At 42.6% G+C, this 14,995-nt stretch overlaps 1 protein-coding gene across 5 annotated transcripts in view; it reads left to right on the forward strand.

The window, feature by feature from the left end:
* TPR (translocated promoter region, nuclear basket protein) overlaps nucleotides 1-13,876 on the forward strand; it is a 34,254-nt gene extending 20,378 nt beyond the window's left edge. The window contains exons 33-51 of one of the 5 annotated variants that reach the window (XM_069022448.1): nucleotides 187-385; nucleotides 1,031-1,236; nucleotides 1,737-1,798; nucleotides 2,636-2,844; nucleotides 3,149-3,421; nucleotides 4,203-4,351; nucleotides 5,187-5,270; nucleotides 5,600-5,800; nucleotides 6,142-6,273; nucleotides 6,817-6,907; nucleotides 7,362-7,546; nucleotides 8,441-8,509; nucleotides 9,094-9,203; nucleotides 9,842-9,948; nucleotides 10,620-10,715; nucleotides 10,889-11,045; nucleotides 11,654-11,772; nucleotides 12,656-12,754; nucleotides 13,656-13,876. In XM_069022448.1, coding sequence (XP_068878549.1) covers nucleotides 187-385; nucleotides 1,031-1,236; nucleotides 1,737-1,798; nucleotides 2,636-2,844; nucleotides 3,149-3,421; nucleotides 4,203-4,351; nucleotides 5,187-5,270; nucleotides 5,600-5,800; nucleotides 6,142-6,273; nucleotides 6,817-6,907; nucleotides 7,362-7,546; nucleotides 8,441-8,509; nucleotides 9,094-9,203; nucleotides 9,842-9,948; nucleotides 10,620-10,715; nucleotides 10,889-11,045; nucleotides 11,654-11,772; nucleotides 12,656-12,754; nucleotides 13,656-13,711 — 2,604 coding nt within the window. In that variant the 3' untranslated portion in view covers nucleotides 13,712-13,876. The remainder of the gene's footprint in view (nucleotides 1-186; nucleotides 386-1,030; nucleotides 1,237-1,736; nucleotides 1,799-2,635; nucleotides 2,845-3,148; nucleotides 3,422-4,202; nucleotides 4,352-5,186; nucleotides 5,271-5,599; nucleotides 5,801-6,141; nucleotides 6,274-6,816; nucleotides 6,908-7,361; nucleotides 7,547-8,440; nucleotides 8,510-9,093; nucleotides 9,204-9,841; nucleotides 9,949-10,619; nucleotides 10,716-10,888; nucleotides 11,046-11,653; nucleotides 11,773-12,655; nucleotides 12,755-13,655) is intronic. The other 4 variants (XM_069022451.1, XM_069022452.1, XM_069022449.1 and 1 more) reach the window with 4 other exon arrangements.
* Nucleotides 13,877-14,995: the final 1,119 nt, after the last annotated feature.

The raw sequence follows: 14,995 nt of genomic DNA on the forward strand, positions 1-14,995 counted from the left end.
ATAAGTGGGAAAGAGAATGCTGTTCTTCAGCTCTTGCCTTCAGAGAGGACTGAACTCCTGTTGTTGATAAGAAGCCTTTTAACCTTAATCCAGTGGCCAGCTAATACCAGCTCCTTGGAACTTGGGCTGTGTATTTGCCAAAGTTGTTGGTTGTGGCCAACAATTGCAATCTTTCTCTTTCCCTAGACAATAACAGAAAAGGAAACTGAAGTTAGAAATCTCCAGGAGCAGATAATGCAGCTACAGGCAGAACTGGCCCGTTTCCATCAAGATCTACAAGAGAAGACTACTCAAGAAGAACAGCTCAGGCAACAGATCACTGAGAAGGAAGAGAAAACTAGGAAGACCTTGCTTGCAGCCAAGCAGAAAATTGCACAGTTAGCTGGTATTATAATTGTTTTTTCTGTCCTTAGAGATTTTTGATTATTTCTATGGAAAAACCTTTAGACAGGATGCTTGTGAAATATGGCCTGCTTCATATTTTACTGAAAAGTGTTTTCTAGACTAGATGCTACAGGAATTGTTCTAAAGTTTGAAATTTAATCCTCCAGGGATGATAGAAGTACATAACTAGCTGTGTACACTGGACATAGAAAAAGTTTTGCTTACTTTTGGCCAGCCAACATGATAAACCCCCATTTTTATCCTTCTGTTGATTAGAGCAGATTTGCCCTACTAACAGCTTGGGTAATTCTCCCCTTCCCTAAATGTACAGGTGCAAAACACATTGTCTCCTCTGTTTTTAAATGTCACTGAGAGGAATGATGGTGTAAGAGCTTGATGAAAACATCTTGTTCTTTTGGGACTACTTGTTTAAGTTTTCTATTTATCTATATTTATTATATATTTTTCTACCTTTAGTTTCTTTTTATTTAATTGCAATTAAATAGAAAAATGGCATAATTGCCTCCCAGATTTCCTCTTGTAGCGTAACATTTTTAGGATTTCAGAATACTTCAGTGACTTGGTAAAACACCCAGGCATTCAGTGTGCAGATTCAGCAAGGCTGAACCCTTTCCTGTTCCACCAGGTACTAAGGAACAGCTCACAAAGGAAAATGAGGAGTGGAAGCAGAAGAGCAGCTCCTTGGAGGAGCAGAAGACGGAGCTGGAGGTGCGGATGAGCGCCCTGAAGTCCCAGTACGAGGGGCGGATCTGCCGCCTGGAGAGAGAGCTCCGGGAGCAGCAGGAGCGGCACCACGAGCAGCGGGACGAGCCCCCGGAGTCCACAAACAAGGTACAAAACATCCTGCCAGGCAGCCCTGGGACAGCAGCCAGGCCACCAGTGCCTAGCCTGGACTCAGGTGCCACCGTGCCCTGCTCTTGGAAATCCACAGGTTGGTTTCAGGAAGAGTTCAGAACTTAATTTAAATTTCCTGCCCTAATCAGAATTCCCCGTGCCAACAAGCAGGCAGTTCTGTCATTCGCTGTGAATCAGCCAAGGAGCTGTTCACACTCTGCCCTCTATTTTCTGTGTTTTACCGATGCATTCAATAAAACAGGTTCATGTCTCAAAGCTTCAGAAAATACCTGAGCAATTACAAAATTGTATTCCAGCCTTGGTATGGCTAGTATGATTTGGTTTGGGGAATTTGCCATAATTATGGAGTCTTCTCAGGTAAATGTCCAGCAAACATTTCTCTCACAGACTTGTTAGCAAAGTGCTGAAGTGTTTTCCTTGTTGCCTGCTCTGTTTCATGTGTACATGACATGATATTTCTGTTCCTTACCTAATAGGCCCCAGAACAGCAGAGGCAAATCTCACTCAAGTCTACTCCAGCTTCAGGTGAAAGAGGAATGTGAGTTCAAGGGCTTTGCAGAGTTTCTGTGGTTGATATTTCTTGGGTTTATCACAACTGTGAAGATACTGATTGACATAATACATTCCTCCTGTTTTCTCAGCTACATCTAATCAGTAGAGCTTTTAAGCTGTTAACTGGCATATTAACCACCAGGAGCATGGTATCTGGGAAACATGGAAGATTTTTTTCAAATGCTTTCAGACTTCAAGATTTTTGAAGTTGATTGTTAACTTTGATAATATAATTTTGATTGTTAACTTTAACCTTTTTGGTTTCGGGAAGGATCTTCCTTGTGCAAGAATGAGAAATGGACTGAACAGATAACTAATGACAGATAAAATAGTCAAACGCCTAAGCTCTGAAATGGGAAATATTGCTGTGAATTGGGATAACAAACTCCCTCTCAGCTGTTGCAACTGCATCCTTTAGACAGCAAGGCTTTCAAAAATGTCTCCAAAAATTTGGCTGCCCCTTGTCTCAGCGAAAAGATGCTGTTGCTCTGTATTGAGTGAATCAGTTTTGATGTAAGGTGTGTTACTCACTGTAATAAAAGTCCCAGCACAGCCAACAGTACGAACATTTTGATCTAGATTCCTACTTGATTACCTTGGAAGAAATCTGTCAGTCCTCCAAGATGGATAAAATGCTATTGATGGCATAGTATGTCTCTCTTCTTTCAACTATAAAAAGTTTGGAAGACAATTCCTTATGCTGTTGTCAGGCTTTTAAATGTAAAAGCTTTAAAAAAGTGTTTCTTTCTGGCTATGAGAATATATTTGTTACTTTTAGAATCTGCCTTCTGTACCATGATGAAACCAATCTCCTGTTTTTCAGTGCCAGCACTTCAGATCCCCCAACAGCAAACATTAAACCAACTCCTGTTGTGTCAACTCCCAGTAAAGTGACTGCTGCTGCCATAGCTGGGAATAAGTCTACTCCAAGAGCCAGCATCCGTCCAATGGTGACTCCTGCCACAGTCACCAATCCCACCACTACCCCCACAGCCACAGTTATGCCAACAACACAGGTGGAGACTCAGGAAGGTGAGTGTTTTATTGTAGTACAAGGATCCTCAGTACTCAAAAGTGCTACCTTTGACTTGAAATGGTGGTGGTAGTCAGTTTGGAAGGGCCTCACACAGTGTCACTGTCGCTGCATCTCTTGGAGTGTTGCACTTCCATGACCATTCTACTTGCAGCAAAGTTAGTGGTTCCTCAGCTGGAGATGTGCATAACATTAATTCATCTGCAAAACACTGATTGTGCTTGTTCAGGGCAGCCTGAGAGGGAGAATGTGAGCCGTGCTGGATGAGTGAAGACCCTGATTGTGCTGCTGTTTGCCTTCCAGCCATGCAGTCGGAGGGACCCGTGGAGCATGTCCCAGTGTTCGGGAGTGCCAGCGGCTCCGTGCGCTCCACCAGCCCCAACGTGCAGACTTCCCTGGCCCAGCCCATCCTGACTGTGCAGCAGCAGACACAGGCCACTGCCTTTGTGCAGCCCACCCAGCAAAGCCACGCTCAGATCGAGCCTGCAGCTCAGGAGCCTGCCCCTGCCATCGTGGAGGTGGTGCAGAGCTCCCAGATAGAGAGGCCCTCCACCTCCACAGCCGTGTTTGGCACAGGTTGGTGTCATTTTGTAGGCCTGCTTTGCTCAACAGTTCCCTGTAAGTAGCTCCAGTTAGACCCTTGGCAAACCAGGCCTCACTTCAGTTCGTGCCTTTTCTCCCTCCCTTAGTTTACTGCATGTTTTAAGAACTTTTGAAGTTACGCTTCCTTCCTGAACTGTCAGAAATGGTGCCTCTGAAATGCTGTTGGCACTGCCTTCCTTAACGTAGAAAGAAAATAAAACTGTGTTTGTCTTATTCAGAGCAGCTTTAGAGTTTAGTACATTAAACCTTGCTGGCTCTGTTTCCATGGCACCATGAGCAAGGTTCATTTTAGGAGCCATGAGTAAGCTACTTAAGCTTGAATTTAAAATAGAGGAGGTACTCTGAAGCTACTCACTGTATCACACTGTTGCACATCTGTTTGTCCTACACAGGGTAAATAGAATGTTTGTTCCACAAAAAAACATTTCTGCAAACTGTTGGGGTTTTCTGTTTCCATCTGAAACTCTGTTAAATTTTTAGGTGTACTTGTCCAAAGCAAAGATGTTGGAAGAAATATTTGAGTTGTACCCTGAGGCTTATAGTTAGGGTCAGTTAAGTTGTGAATAAAGGCCTGAGAGCTTAAGACTTGTAACTAAAGGGGTTGATGTTTTCGTGGCCTAGGAAACAGCTCACTGTGATTTTGATCGTTGTCATTCAGTGCAGAAATAGAGGTGATCTTCAGAGGAAAATACCAAAGCTTTTGATTTCTGGTTTGTACATGTGTTGTTCTGAAAATAACTGAGAGGCTTTGAAGTTTCAGCTACCCCCAGTTCCTCGCTGTCTAAACGCTCCCGAGAGGAAGAGGAGGACAACACCGTGGAGAACTCGGACCAGATCTCGGAGGAAACAGTGGATGCACCTACTTCAAAGAAACTGAGAATCATGCAGAGAGTTGGACCTGAGGTTTGCACAAACATGAAGTTCCACTACTTAATCTATCCCTTTGTAGAATTTTAATGGGAAGAGCAAATGTGTTACTTCAGAGCAAATCAGTGAATTCTTAATTGACTTTCTAATCTCTTGGGGACGAAACAGTTATATTTGGGTATCTAAAAAGGCAGAGGTTAAACCAGTTAGAATGAATGACGTAAATCTTAACCTGTAGGATGGAAGAGAGAGGGCCATATCCTAGGATTGAGGAGGAAGAAGTTCAAACTTCTTTCACTGTGGTTTGGAAGATCTTTATCCACAGTAATTTTGGACAAACAGTGTATTTGAGGAGATGGGGAAGCAAACATGAGTTGCTAGAAAAGCCTACAGAAGATGCATGTGAATGCTGGTGTGAGGGATTTGGGATGTGCTGTGAAAAAGGGATGAACTTGAGACAGAACCTCACAGCAGGCAACTCATGAACAGTGTTAAAGAAGCCAAAGATGTTTTATTAACTCTGTGCCAGAGGGGTGTTCATAACAGAAAAAGGGCAGGATTGTGTAAGAACATTATCACTTAAGGATCTGGGAGGCTGGAGGTAGAATGGGAAACTTTGATGATTCATTTCTTGTCCTGAAAAAATTGTGGGATGCTGAGGTCCAGTGGACTGGGGAAGTTGTATTTCTCAGGACAGGGAAGTGAGGTTCTTGATAAAAGCATTGCTAAGGAAGGGGGAGAAAATGCTGCCCATAATCTTTGTGGGAAAAGATAATTTTTATTATCTTTTTTTAAAACAAGTAAAATAAAATCTCAAGCATGTTTAGGGCTAATGATGTGTTTTAAATGAGAAAAATATTTGTTCTTCCAGGAGGAAGTGACAGCAGAAGAGAGCACCGATGGAGAGGTGGAGGCACAAACATACAATCAAGACTCACAAGACTCCATTGGAGAAGTAAGGATATTTGAAAAGCCCAAATCTTTAGCAGAAATAGCCATCTGCCCCCCAAACTCTCAGTATATTTGGAAGTGAAATCTCAAATGGAATCCTGCAAGTTTAAGTGGTTTCCTCCATGGAAACCACTTAAAATGTTTTAAAGTTTAGACTTTCACTGTTCAGTCACTAAGTCACCTATTACATTCTCTCTTGTCCTTTCCTCTGGTCAGTTTTTGAGGAACAGCAATAACTGTTTGTCCTCTGCACATCAGAGTCTGGTTCTCTTGCTGTTGTACATGGTGCATTTAATTTTGTTTGTTCTGGTGATTGCCTTTGGTCTTTGGCAGGGTGTGACCCAGGGGGAGTATGCTGCCATGGAGGACAGCGAGGAGACTTCCCAGTCTATCCCAATAGATCTTGGATCCCTTCAGTCAGACCAGCAAAACACTTCTTCATCTCAGGATGGCCAGTCCAAGAGAGATGATGTCATTGTAATTGATAGTGACGATGAAGATGATGATGACGAAGAAAACGAAGGGGAGCAGGAAGTATGTATATCATGGAATGCCTTTATGATTTTGCCTTTCATCAGCTGTAAAGCTCGCCAGGCAGGACTAATTTAATCAAAATATTTCTGACTGTGTTAAGTGGTCTGTATTTATGTTGCCTGAATCTGCAGTGTTTTAAAGGTACCTGCTAATTCACCTTGAATTTTTCTTTTACCTTCCTTTATCTGAACCCTCAGGCTTTTCCATCTTCTTTCCTACCCTTGTCCTGTTGAAGAGGGAGAGAGGGAGTGTCTGGGTGGGTGTTGATCTGTGCACCACATCCAGCCTATTCCACTCCCCTTTCTGCACTTCCCTAAGGCTCTTCTGTTGTCTCATCACAGGATTATGACGATGAGGAAGAGGAGGACGAGGATGATGATGAAGACACAGGGATGGGAGATGAAGGTGATGACAGCAATGAAGGAACTGGTAGTGCTGATGGCAATGATGGATATGAAGCAGACGATGCTGAGGTGAGATTTGTACCTTTCTTTTATGGCCTGTTAAATTTCTTGCAACAAATTGGTGCTGTAATGCACAGATGTGAATGCTCAGAAGAGAAGATCTTGGTGTGAATTCATCCCCAAAAGTGGAGACTGCTACTGGGTGATGGTAATTTCTTATAACTGGTTTTCACAAGAAAAATCAACTTGGAATGTTTAAGAGGGCTGAATGAAAATACAAAGTACAGCAGCCAGCAGCAAATAGTGTAGTTGCAAAGCTGGTGAGGCTTTTCAAGAGCTGGTTATTTCACTGTCTGTTGTTATTAAATGATGGTGGGGTGGCTACATTGTTCAGGTTTGTGTATGCACAGGTACTCAAAACTTCTGAAATCTCATACAGTTGAGAATATGTTTACCTAATGCTATATATATATATATATATATGTATAATGCTATAGATGCTTTTAAGATTGTCATATATTTGTTTACTTTCTGAATACTTTTGTACTGCTTTTATATTCTCTTTACAACCTATAATTTGTTTAGTCATACCCTGTTTATGTGGGGTTTTAGGGTGCTGATGGTACAGATCCTGGAACAGAGACTGAGGAGAGCATGGGAGGAGCTGAAAGCAACCAGAGGGCAGCAGATTCCCAAAACAGTGGTATAGTTATTCCATGTTTTTTCGCAGTCTGTGTATGTAGGGGGAGGGAAATGTAGAAGCTATTTTCCATGTGTTAAAATCTCCACTTGAAAGTAAAAATATAAGTGAAATACTAAAGGCCATTTCAACCTGCAATATGGATTCTTTTGAAATGTTCTTTTCTGGATTTATTCTAAGTTCCTTTGAAAATCCTGCAAGCTGTGGTTGCTGTGGAAGCTGAATGGCTCCATGGATTAATCTGTCTCTAAATCAGCACCTGAATAATTAATGCTTTGTTTCAGTGCTGCTGTTGTAGCTGGCAGAAGTCCTCTTTAAGTGGTTTTAAATAACAATACTGGGCTGTCCCCAGGCTTGCAAGGGAAAAAAATGTGTTAATTCGTGGCAGAATTGGAAGATTTGCCTTCATGTTTTCAGCGTGGTTCCTAAGGTTTCCCCCTGTGTATTTGTGTTGTAGGAGAAGGTAGCACAAGTGCTGCAGAGTCCACGTTTCCCCACGAGAGCCCGAGGGAGCAGCAGCCGTCGTCGGCGTCCGAGCGTCAGGGCCCGCGGCCCCCACAGTCCCCAAGGAGGCCACCGCACCCTCTGCCCCCACGGCTCACCATCCACGCCCCTCCCCAGGAGCTGGGGCCCCCAGTGCAGGTACAAACCAGCTCCAACACCTCAGCAGACTTTGAAAAAAACTACTGTATGCTTTCTTATAAATAAAATCCATTGGGAAAAAAGTTGCCAGCTGTTCAGCATCCTAGAAATGGTAGCTGAGCAAAGTGACTTAATGTCTGGACAGGGAACATATCCATCCCAAGTGCCTTACTGCTTCTTATCTTGGAATTCTTACTATATTATACCAGTGCTATGTCAGTCAGGGCCTGATGATATTTTCACTAAAAAAGCTTTTCTTGGCCAGGTTGTAGCTCACATTGGAAGGTTTTTATGAGTCTCTGCCCCAATGTAGATGGGGCAAAGGAATGCTGCCATTTATTTTCCAAGTTAAACCTTTCACAATCAGTGCCTGACCCATGATTATGCTTTGTTGAAGACCTGTAAACTTTGTAAATTAAAACATCACAACAGGAATTCTTCAAACATATCCTGACTGAAATGATCCTTTACCATTAACTTGGGCTGAAACTTGGGATCACAATATTTCTGTGTGCAAGTTTTCTGTATTCAGTAGAGACTCGAGTAAAATGTTACTGTCACTTGCCCAGAATATACACATTGTACCCCAGAGGGTGGTGGGGCACTGAACAGGCTCCCCAGGGAGCCTGCTCATGGCCCCAAGACTGCCAGAGCTCCAGGAGTGTTTGGACAGCGCTCTCAGGCTCTTCCTGGATTTCTTGGGGCTGTCCTGCATGCAGGGGTTGTTCATGATGATCCTTGTGGGTCCCTTCCAGCTCAGGGTATTCTGTGATTTCATAATGATTGCTATATTTGCTCAGTTAGCTGCTGCCCTTGGCTCTGACTGAATGCTTGTATGTTGTTAGAATTCCGGGACCACATTTATACTACTTCCCTCTTTTCTTTCCCATAAAGAGAATCCAGATGACTCGAAGACAGTCGGTGGGGCGAGGACTTCAGCTGACCCCTGGGATAGGTGGAATGGTGAGTGTATCAAAATCTACTACTAAAGACCTGCTTTGAGGGAACATTCCTAATTCTTGGGGTTTATTTTGGTTGTTAAAGAAGCCTGGCTGCTGATTTCAGGGGGGGATGGTTTCTGTAGTCTTGCAGAAAATATCCTACTCCTGTTAATTCGTGTGTTAATGGAAGGCAAGGACTAGAAAACTCCCAGGAAGCAAAAGACTTCAAAAGAGGCTCAATGGGTTTTGTCTAAGGTGGTTTTACTTGTTTTTAGAGTCAGTCACAGTGGCTATGTTTCTGGAAAAAGTCATGCTGGGTTCAGGCTCATCCTAAAGGAACAAGGCTAGTTTATGATGTCCCATCAGCTAATTTTGAACCCTTTATTCAGCTGTATTTGGCAGAACAAATGCAGGTTCAGTGAGAGAAAAGAGACTGACTGACTAAAGTACCTTTTGTGAGATCAAAGGCATCAGCTTTACATGTCGGAAATTAAACAAGAATTTTGTTAGAGCTATATCTGTCTTTGTTTTGCTGGACTGTGTGGAAAAATCAACCTGTATCTCAGCTGGTAAAAACTGGAAATACATTGTAGGCTCTCATATCAGTCTCTTTTTTTCCAGCAGCAGCACTTCTTTGATGATGAGGACAGAACAGTTCCAAGCACACCAACTCTTGTAGTTCCACATCGTACAGATGGATTTGCAGAAGCCATTCAGTAAGTAGTGTGAAAAGAAAAAGGAAAAAAAAGGCTTTATTCTTTATTCGTTTTCTTTCTATTTTTCAGTGGAATGAAAATAAATTTACATTAAATGAACTTGTGATTGGAGTAACATGCTAGGTAGTAGGATGGATAGCTGCATGTGCAGATAAGTAATTATTGTTTGAATTGTGTGTCATATAACTGATCAGCAAATTAGGAAGTGAATAATCTCCAGTGCATTGTAACTTGGTGATCTAAGAAGAGATTAAACAAACAAAAAAAAGTTCTATCTGATTTCCTTCCTCATTCTTTCTCTCTCCCCATTAATATTGCCAATAAAAGTAGGAAAAGTTAGCTCCATTTTTGCTTTGGGATGTTCTGGACATGTCCAGCAATCCACTTAAAATTGTGAGAGTTCATAGAATGGCTAAGTAAAGAATATTCTCTTCAGGACTGTTCTACTGATTTTGAATGCATTCCCAATAATTTGAGAAGCTAATTGCTGTTTATTTAGCAGTAGCTCAGCTGATTTTTATGGTCAGTATTAGTTCATTTTGTCTCATGCATGATTTGTTCTCTTGGTCAGAAAGTTCTTCCCCCCTGCCCCCATCTTTGGGGAATTTGCAGAATTCCTTAAGTCTGTATTTTGCCAGTTCCCCCCAGGTAGCTGGAGTTCCTCGGTTCAGATTTGGGCCCCCTGAAGATATGCCACAAACTAGCTCCAGTCACTCTGATCTCGGGCAGCTGGCATCACAAGGAGGTAAAGCAGTTCTGGGCTCTCTTTTCCATGGGTCTTTGAGTGAAAAAGAGATAATTCAGTCAACAAAACACAATTCTGCTTCAGGAAATTGCTGAAGTGTGGAAACCTGCAACTCGTAAATAATTGTCAGCAGAGAGAGAATAACAGAAAGTGAGAAGGTGTTTTCTTCAAACTGCTACATTTCTAGTTGTGTTAGGATTTTGAAATTGAATTAAATATTGAAGGAATGGTTTTTAACTTCAATTTTACTGTTGGTTGTAGCTTCCCTGTAGTGAAACAATAGGGGAAAACAGGAAATGCAAAGAAATCTTTGGGCTATATCCTTACCTGCTCAGATGGCCAAGCTGTTGTGTTTGTTGTTGGTCTGAATCTGTCCCTTTCCTCGGCATCCCTGTTGGCATGGAACACAGGCTGTTCTCTGGAGACAGCTCACAGCAAAATAATGGCATAAGGCAAGGATGAAAGTTAAAAAACAAGCAGTAATATTTTCATCAAGGTTTTACCTTCCAATAAATTACGACCAGCTCTGACAGTAAGTCAAAACAAAATAACAAAAATCTGCTTAAGTACAAGTGGCTGGATTTCATCAAGTGTTCAGAGGGAAGACATCACTTAATCCTTTTTTTTAGCTGCTTATTTGGATGGATTGTCACTGGAACTTTGTGTTGCAGGTTTAGGGATGTATGAAACCCCACTGTTCCTTGCCCACGAGGAGGAGTCGGGTGGTCGTAGTGTCCCCACAACACCATTACAAGTAGCAGCACCAGGTAAGAGGCAGGGGTTTGCAGAGCAAAGCAGGGAATAATTCCCCATGATTGGTGCGGTGCTGCTGCTCCTCAGGAGCGCTGGGCAGCCTGTCCCCGAGCTGCCTGTGCTGGGCAGCGGCTCTGTGGGCAGGGGCTCTGCGGGCCGGGGCTGAGGCTGCCTGTGCTCCCCGCAGTGACGGTGTTCACAGAGAGCGCCTCGGCCGACGCCTCGGAGCACGCGTCCCAGTCCGTGCCCATGGTCACCACCTCCACTGGCAGCCTGTCCACCACCACTGAGCCCGGCGCCGGCGACGATGCCGACGAGGTCTTCGCAGAGGCAGAGTCTGAAGGGTAAAGCACCACTGTTTTGGTTTGGTAGCGCTTCTGGCACGTTCATTGTCACCCAGGGGCAGCTCAGACAGCGTTTGGTAATGCTGTTTTCTGCTGATTTTCTCCTTGGGATTTAACAAAGTTAATATAAAAGTCACCAAAAAAATACGTATTTTTTAAGAATGCAGAGGAGTCTGCAGTGGTCAAATACTGATGGCAAGACATGAGTTGAAGGATCAGTTTGCAGAATAAAGACTAAGGTATTCCTGTGTAATACAGAAAATCACGCTTCATGCAAAGCACACGTATATGGCTAAGTCACCCAGTCAAGACAGTGCATGTAGAAAAGATGAAGCATGGGGGTGGAATAAGGAGTTCTTACTGAATTTTGTAGACAAATAATTTTGTCTTTTGCTTTACAAGTGCAACTTCTAATATTTATAATAATTGCTGTATCTTGTATTATGATGAAGTAAAGATCCAAAAGGGGATAGTTTATAATTTTATGCTGTATTTTACTTTTGATTTTCATTGAATCTCTATGTTCCAAGACAGGGTTTTTTTTCCTGAGCTTTTTGAAACTATGTATATACACTTCCATGCTTCTCCTCCCACTCCTTCCCTTCTAGCATTACTTCAGAAGCAGGTCTAGAAATTGATAGCCAGCAAGAAGAAGAATCTGTTCAAGCATCTGATGAGTCAGATCTTCCTTCAACTAGTCAGGATCCTCCTTCAAGTTCATCTGCAGGTACAGGATAATCAGCAAAAGCAGTTCATACCTTTTCATTAAGAGTGGGAATTCCTTTGTCCAGCATCATGGCTGGTAGCCAAGATACACAAAATAAGATAAAACTCTTAAAATCACAGATTCATAGAATGGTTTGGGGTGGAAAGCTCATCCAATCCCACCCCTGCCATGGGCAGGGACACCTTCCACTAGCCCAGATTGCTCCAAGCCCTGTCCAACCTGGCTTTGGACACTTCCAGGGATCCAGGGGCAGCCACAGCTCTGGGCAACCTGTGCCAGGGCCTCCCCACTCTCAGGGAGCAATTCCTTCCCAATATCCCATCTAACCCTGCCCTCTGGCAGTGGGAAGCCATTCCCCCTTATCCTGTCCTTACAGGCCATTGTCCCAAGTCCCTCTCCAGTTCTCCTGTAGCCCCTTTAGTTACTGGAAGGGACTCTGAGGTCTCCCCAGATTCTCTTAGAGCAAGATCATATTTTGATGCTTATAAATCCTTTGGTACTTCAGCAAACCATTTTTCCTTGGACTACAGTAAGTGGAGTAGGCCAAGTGAAATAACGCTTCAGGGAGCAAATGTTACTGATACTTTGGTGATTTATCCACTGGCATATTTTATGTCAGCTTTAAAAATATTTTTAATTAAATTGTGAAACAACAGTAAGTTAATCTCTATTGAGTTATCAGTTGACCCCCTTGTATAGATAGCAAAAGAAGTCCCAAACTTATTTGTTTTGAAGCTTTTATTTATATTAGAGGAGAGGTCAATGAAATAAGGAGGCACCTTCATCATTCTAAAGTAAAGAAAGCATAACACATATGAAAACATGGAAAGATGAAGAATGAGAATCTGGCAGGCACAGCCACCCTTTCTGTCTCTCCCCACAGACACGAGCAGCACTCAGCCCAAGTCCCTTCGCCGTGTCCGGCTGCAGCCCCCGACGCTGAGGACGGGCGTGCGTGGCCGCCAGTTCAACAGGCAGAGGGGTAAGTGCTCCCAGCTGCTCCCAGCCAGCCTGCTGCAGACACGGCTCCAGCACACCTCCTGTGGCCACCACCTCTGATGCTTTACAGGCTGGCCTTGCTGGCAGACGTGGAGTGACACAGCAGCCCTGCCCTCGAGTTTGGCATGTGAGCCTAAGAGCTCTAGTTTGGGTTTAGTGTGTTAGGCTGAGCAGGTTTCACACAGGAAAACTTCCTTCTGCAGTGGCACCTGGCTCTTACCAGTAGAGAGAAAGTAAAGGGCATTAGATCTTATACTTCAAAGTTTTAAAAGAAGGTTTTAAAAATCCTGTTAGGACAGCAGTTTAGAAACTTCTGGTTTTGGCATTAGAGCAGTTTCCATTTGGTATATTAAAGGGTTCCAGTTATATCAATGTATACTCATTGAAAAAAAGCTTTATTGGAAGTATTACAGTTTTTTTAGTGCAATAGAGTTAAACCATGACAAGAAATTGTTGTTTGCAACTTCTGTATTAAGAAAAAGCCTTAGATGGATTTTATTCTGTTTTGCATTATTTTAACATTGTAGATGACTCAATATTAGCATTGAAATATAGGTCAGCTGGTATTTTAAGGGGAAAAAAATAAGGAGGTGGGACTAAGATTTTCTTCCATGTGTCATCTTTTTTTCAATAACAAAAAGCTAGGACTAACTGATTTCAGGTGTGGTAGGAATCCTCTGCTCATTGGTTTGGCTCAGGGTCACAAGTCACCCCCAGCCTTTTGCATGACACAGGTGACATGTACATGTGTCACCAGGCTTAGGGGAGAGACAGGAGCTTGAACTGTGTCAGAAAGGAACCACTCCACTGCCCTGATAATTCCTTAGGAAAGGATGAAGTATCATATGTTTACACTAATTCACTTGTTTTCTTTCCCTGCACAGGTGTAACTCATGCCATGGGAGGCAGAGGAGGCCTGAACAGAGGAAACATTAGTTAAATGAAATGTAAAGTACTTCCAGCTGTGTATACAAAGTGCCAGTTTGCCTGTGGGTTGCTTAGTGTAATGAAGTCAGAGCTTGAAGCAGCATTTCATACTTAGAGCTGTGTGCACACATTTCAATGTCTTTTATTAATAAAATTAGAAAAAATGTTGACATTCAAATGGCATCTTTTTTTAAACTCCTCTGCTGTGCATCACTTGCTGGGACAGTTGTACCAGTCTTTGGATACAGTCTTTCCTGTGAGAGCAGTAACAGGTCGTGCCATTCTTTTGCCAATATCCAAACTGTAGTACCGATCTGAAAGGAAGAGAGGTCAGGATTAAATTCCAGAAACTACATTTAATACATGGGAAGAATCCAGAAATTCAAGCCTGCATTTTAATGTCATTTAGGCCTGAACAACAGATTTCCCATTCCGTATAGGGAGCTCAGAGGCTCCAACAATAAATTTCTGTCCTCAGCTTTATTTTTCACATGTCCTGGGTTGCATTAAGTTTTATAGCACTGCTAATAATTAAATCTGTCCCAGGAGCAGTGTTGTATTGCTAGAACACAGAAACAGTCTTAAGAATTTGGAAATCAAACAAACTTAATCCACAACAATCCTGCACTCACTACAGAAGTGGAAGTCCACGGTCCCTGAGTGTAAATGGGCCTGTGAGGCCAATTCCTCCAACATGAGGAATTGGATCTTACTGACAGGGACTTTAATATCCTGTATTTGGGTATGGCTTGTTCTTAGAGCTTTTTTTTTTCAGAAAAATGCAGAAAAATCTGAGGAATGCTTGTATGGGATCCTGGCTGGGGGAATGAGTCTACCTAATCTGGGATCATAAAAATAATTTTTTTGATCTAAGTCAAGTGGTTCATGTCCCTCCTTTTTGTGTTTTGTCAGAAACATAGTTCCATAGAAGCCAGTGAAAAACTATTGCTATGTAGTGATCCAAGGACTTCAGTCTATCATTAACATAATTCTTGACTTAAGTGGAAGGTTTGTCACTTCACAAGGCTGAACTCCCTGGCAATCCATTCACCAACTGGCTGCTTTGAACCTCTATATTTCATGGCTGCACATTGTCGTGTAACTACTGACTTTTAATAGAAACATCTCGTGATTATGGGCAACATTTTAATTCTCAGGACTTTTTAGTAGTGCTGAAAGTAGTACCACAACCGATAACAGGAGCTTCTTTCTTCCCCACCCCTGTGTCTTTTGAGATCCAGTGATGTGCTTTAGCTTTACTTACTGTAAGAGAAGGCATAGTAATCGTAACCATCGG

This window comes from Aphelocoma coerulescens, chromosome 8 (genome assembly GCF_041296385.1).
Source record: "Aphelocoma coerulescens isolate FSJ_1873_10779 chromosome 8, UR_Acoe_1.0, whole genome shotgun sequence".
NCBI lineage: Eukaryota > Metazoa > Chordata > Aves > Passeriformes > Corvidae > Aphelocoma > Aphelocoma coerulescens.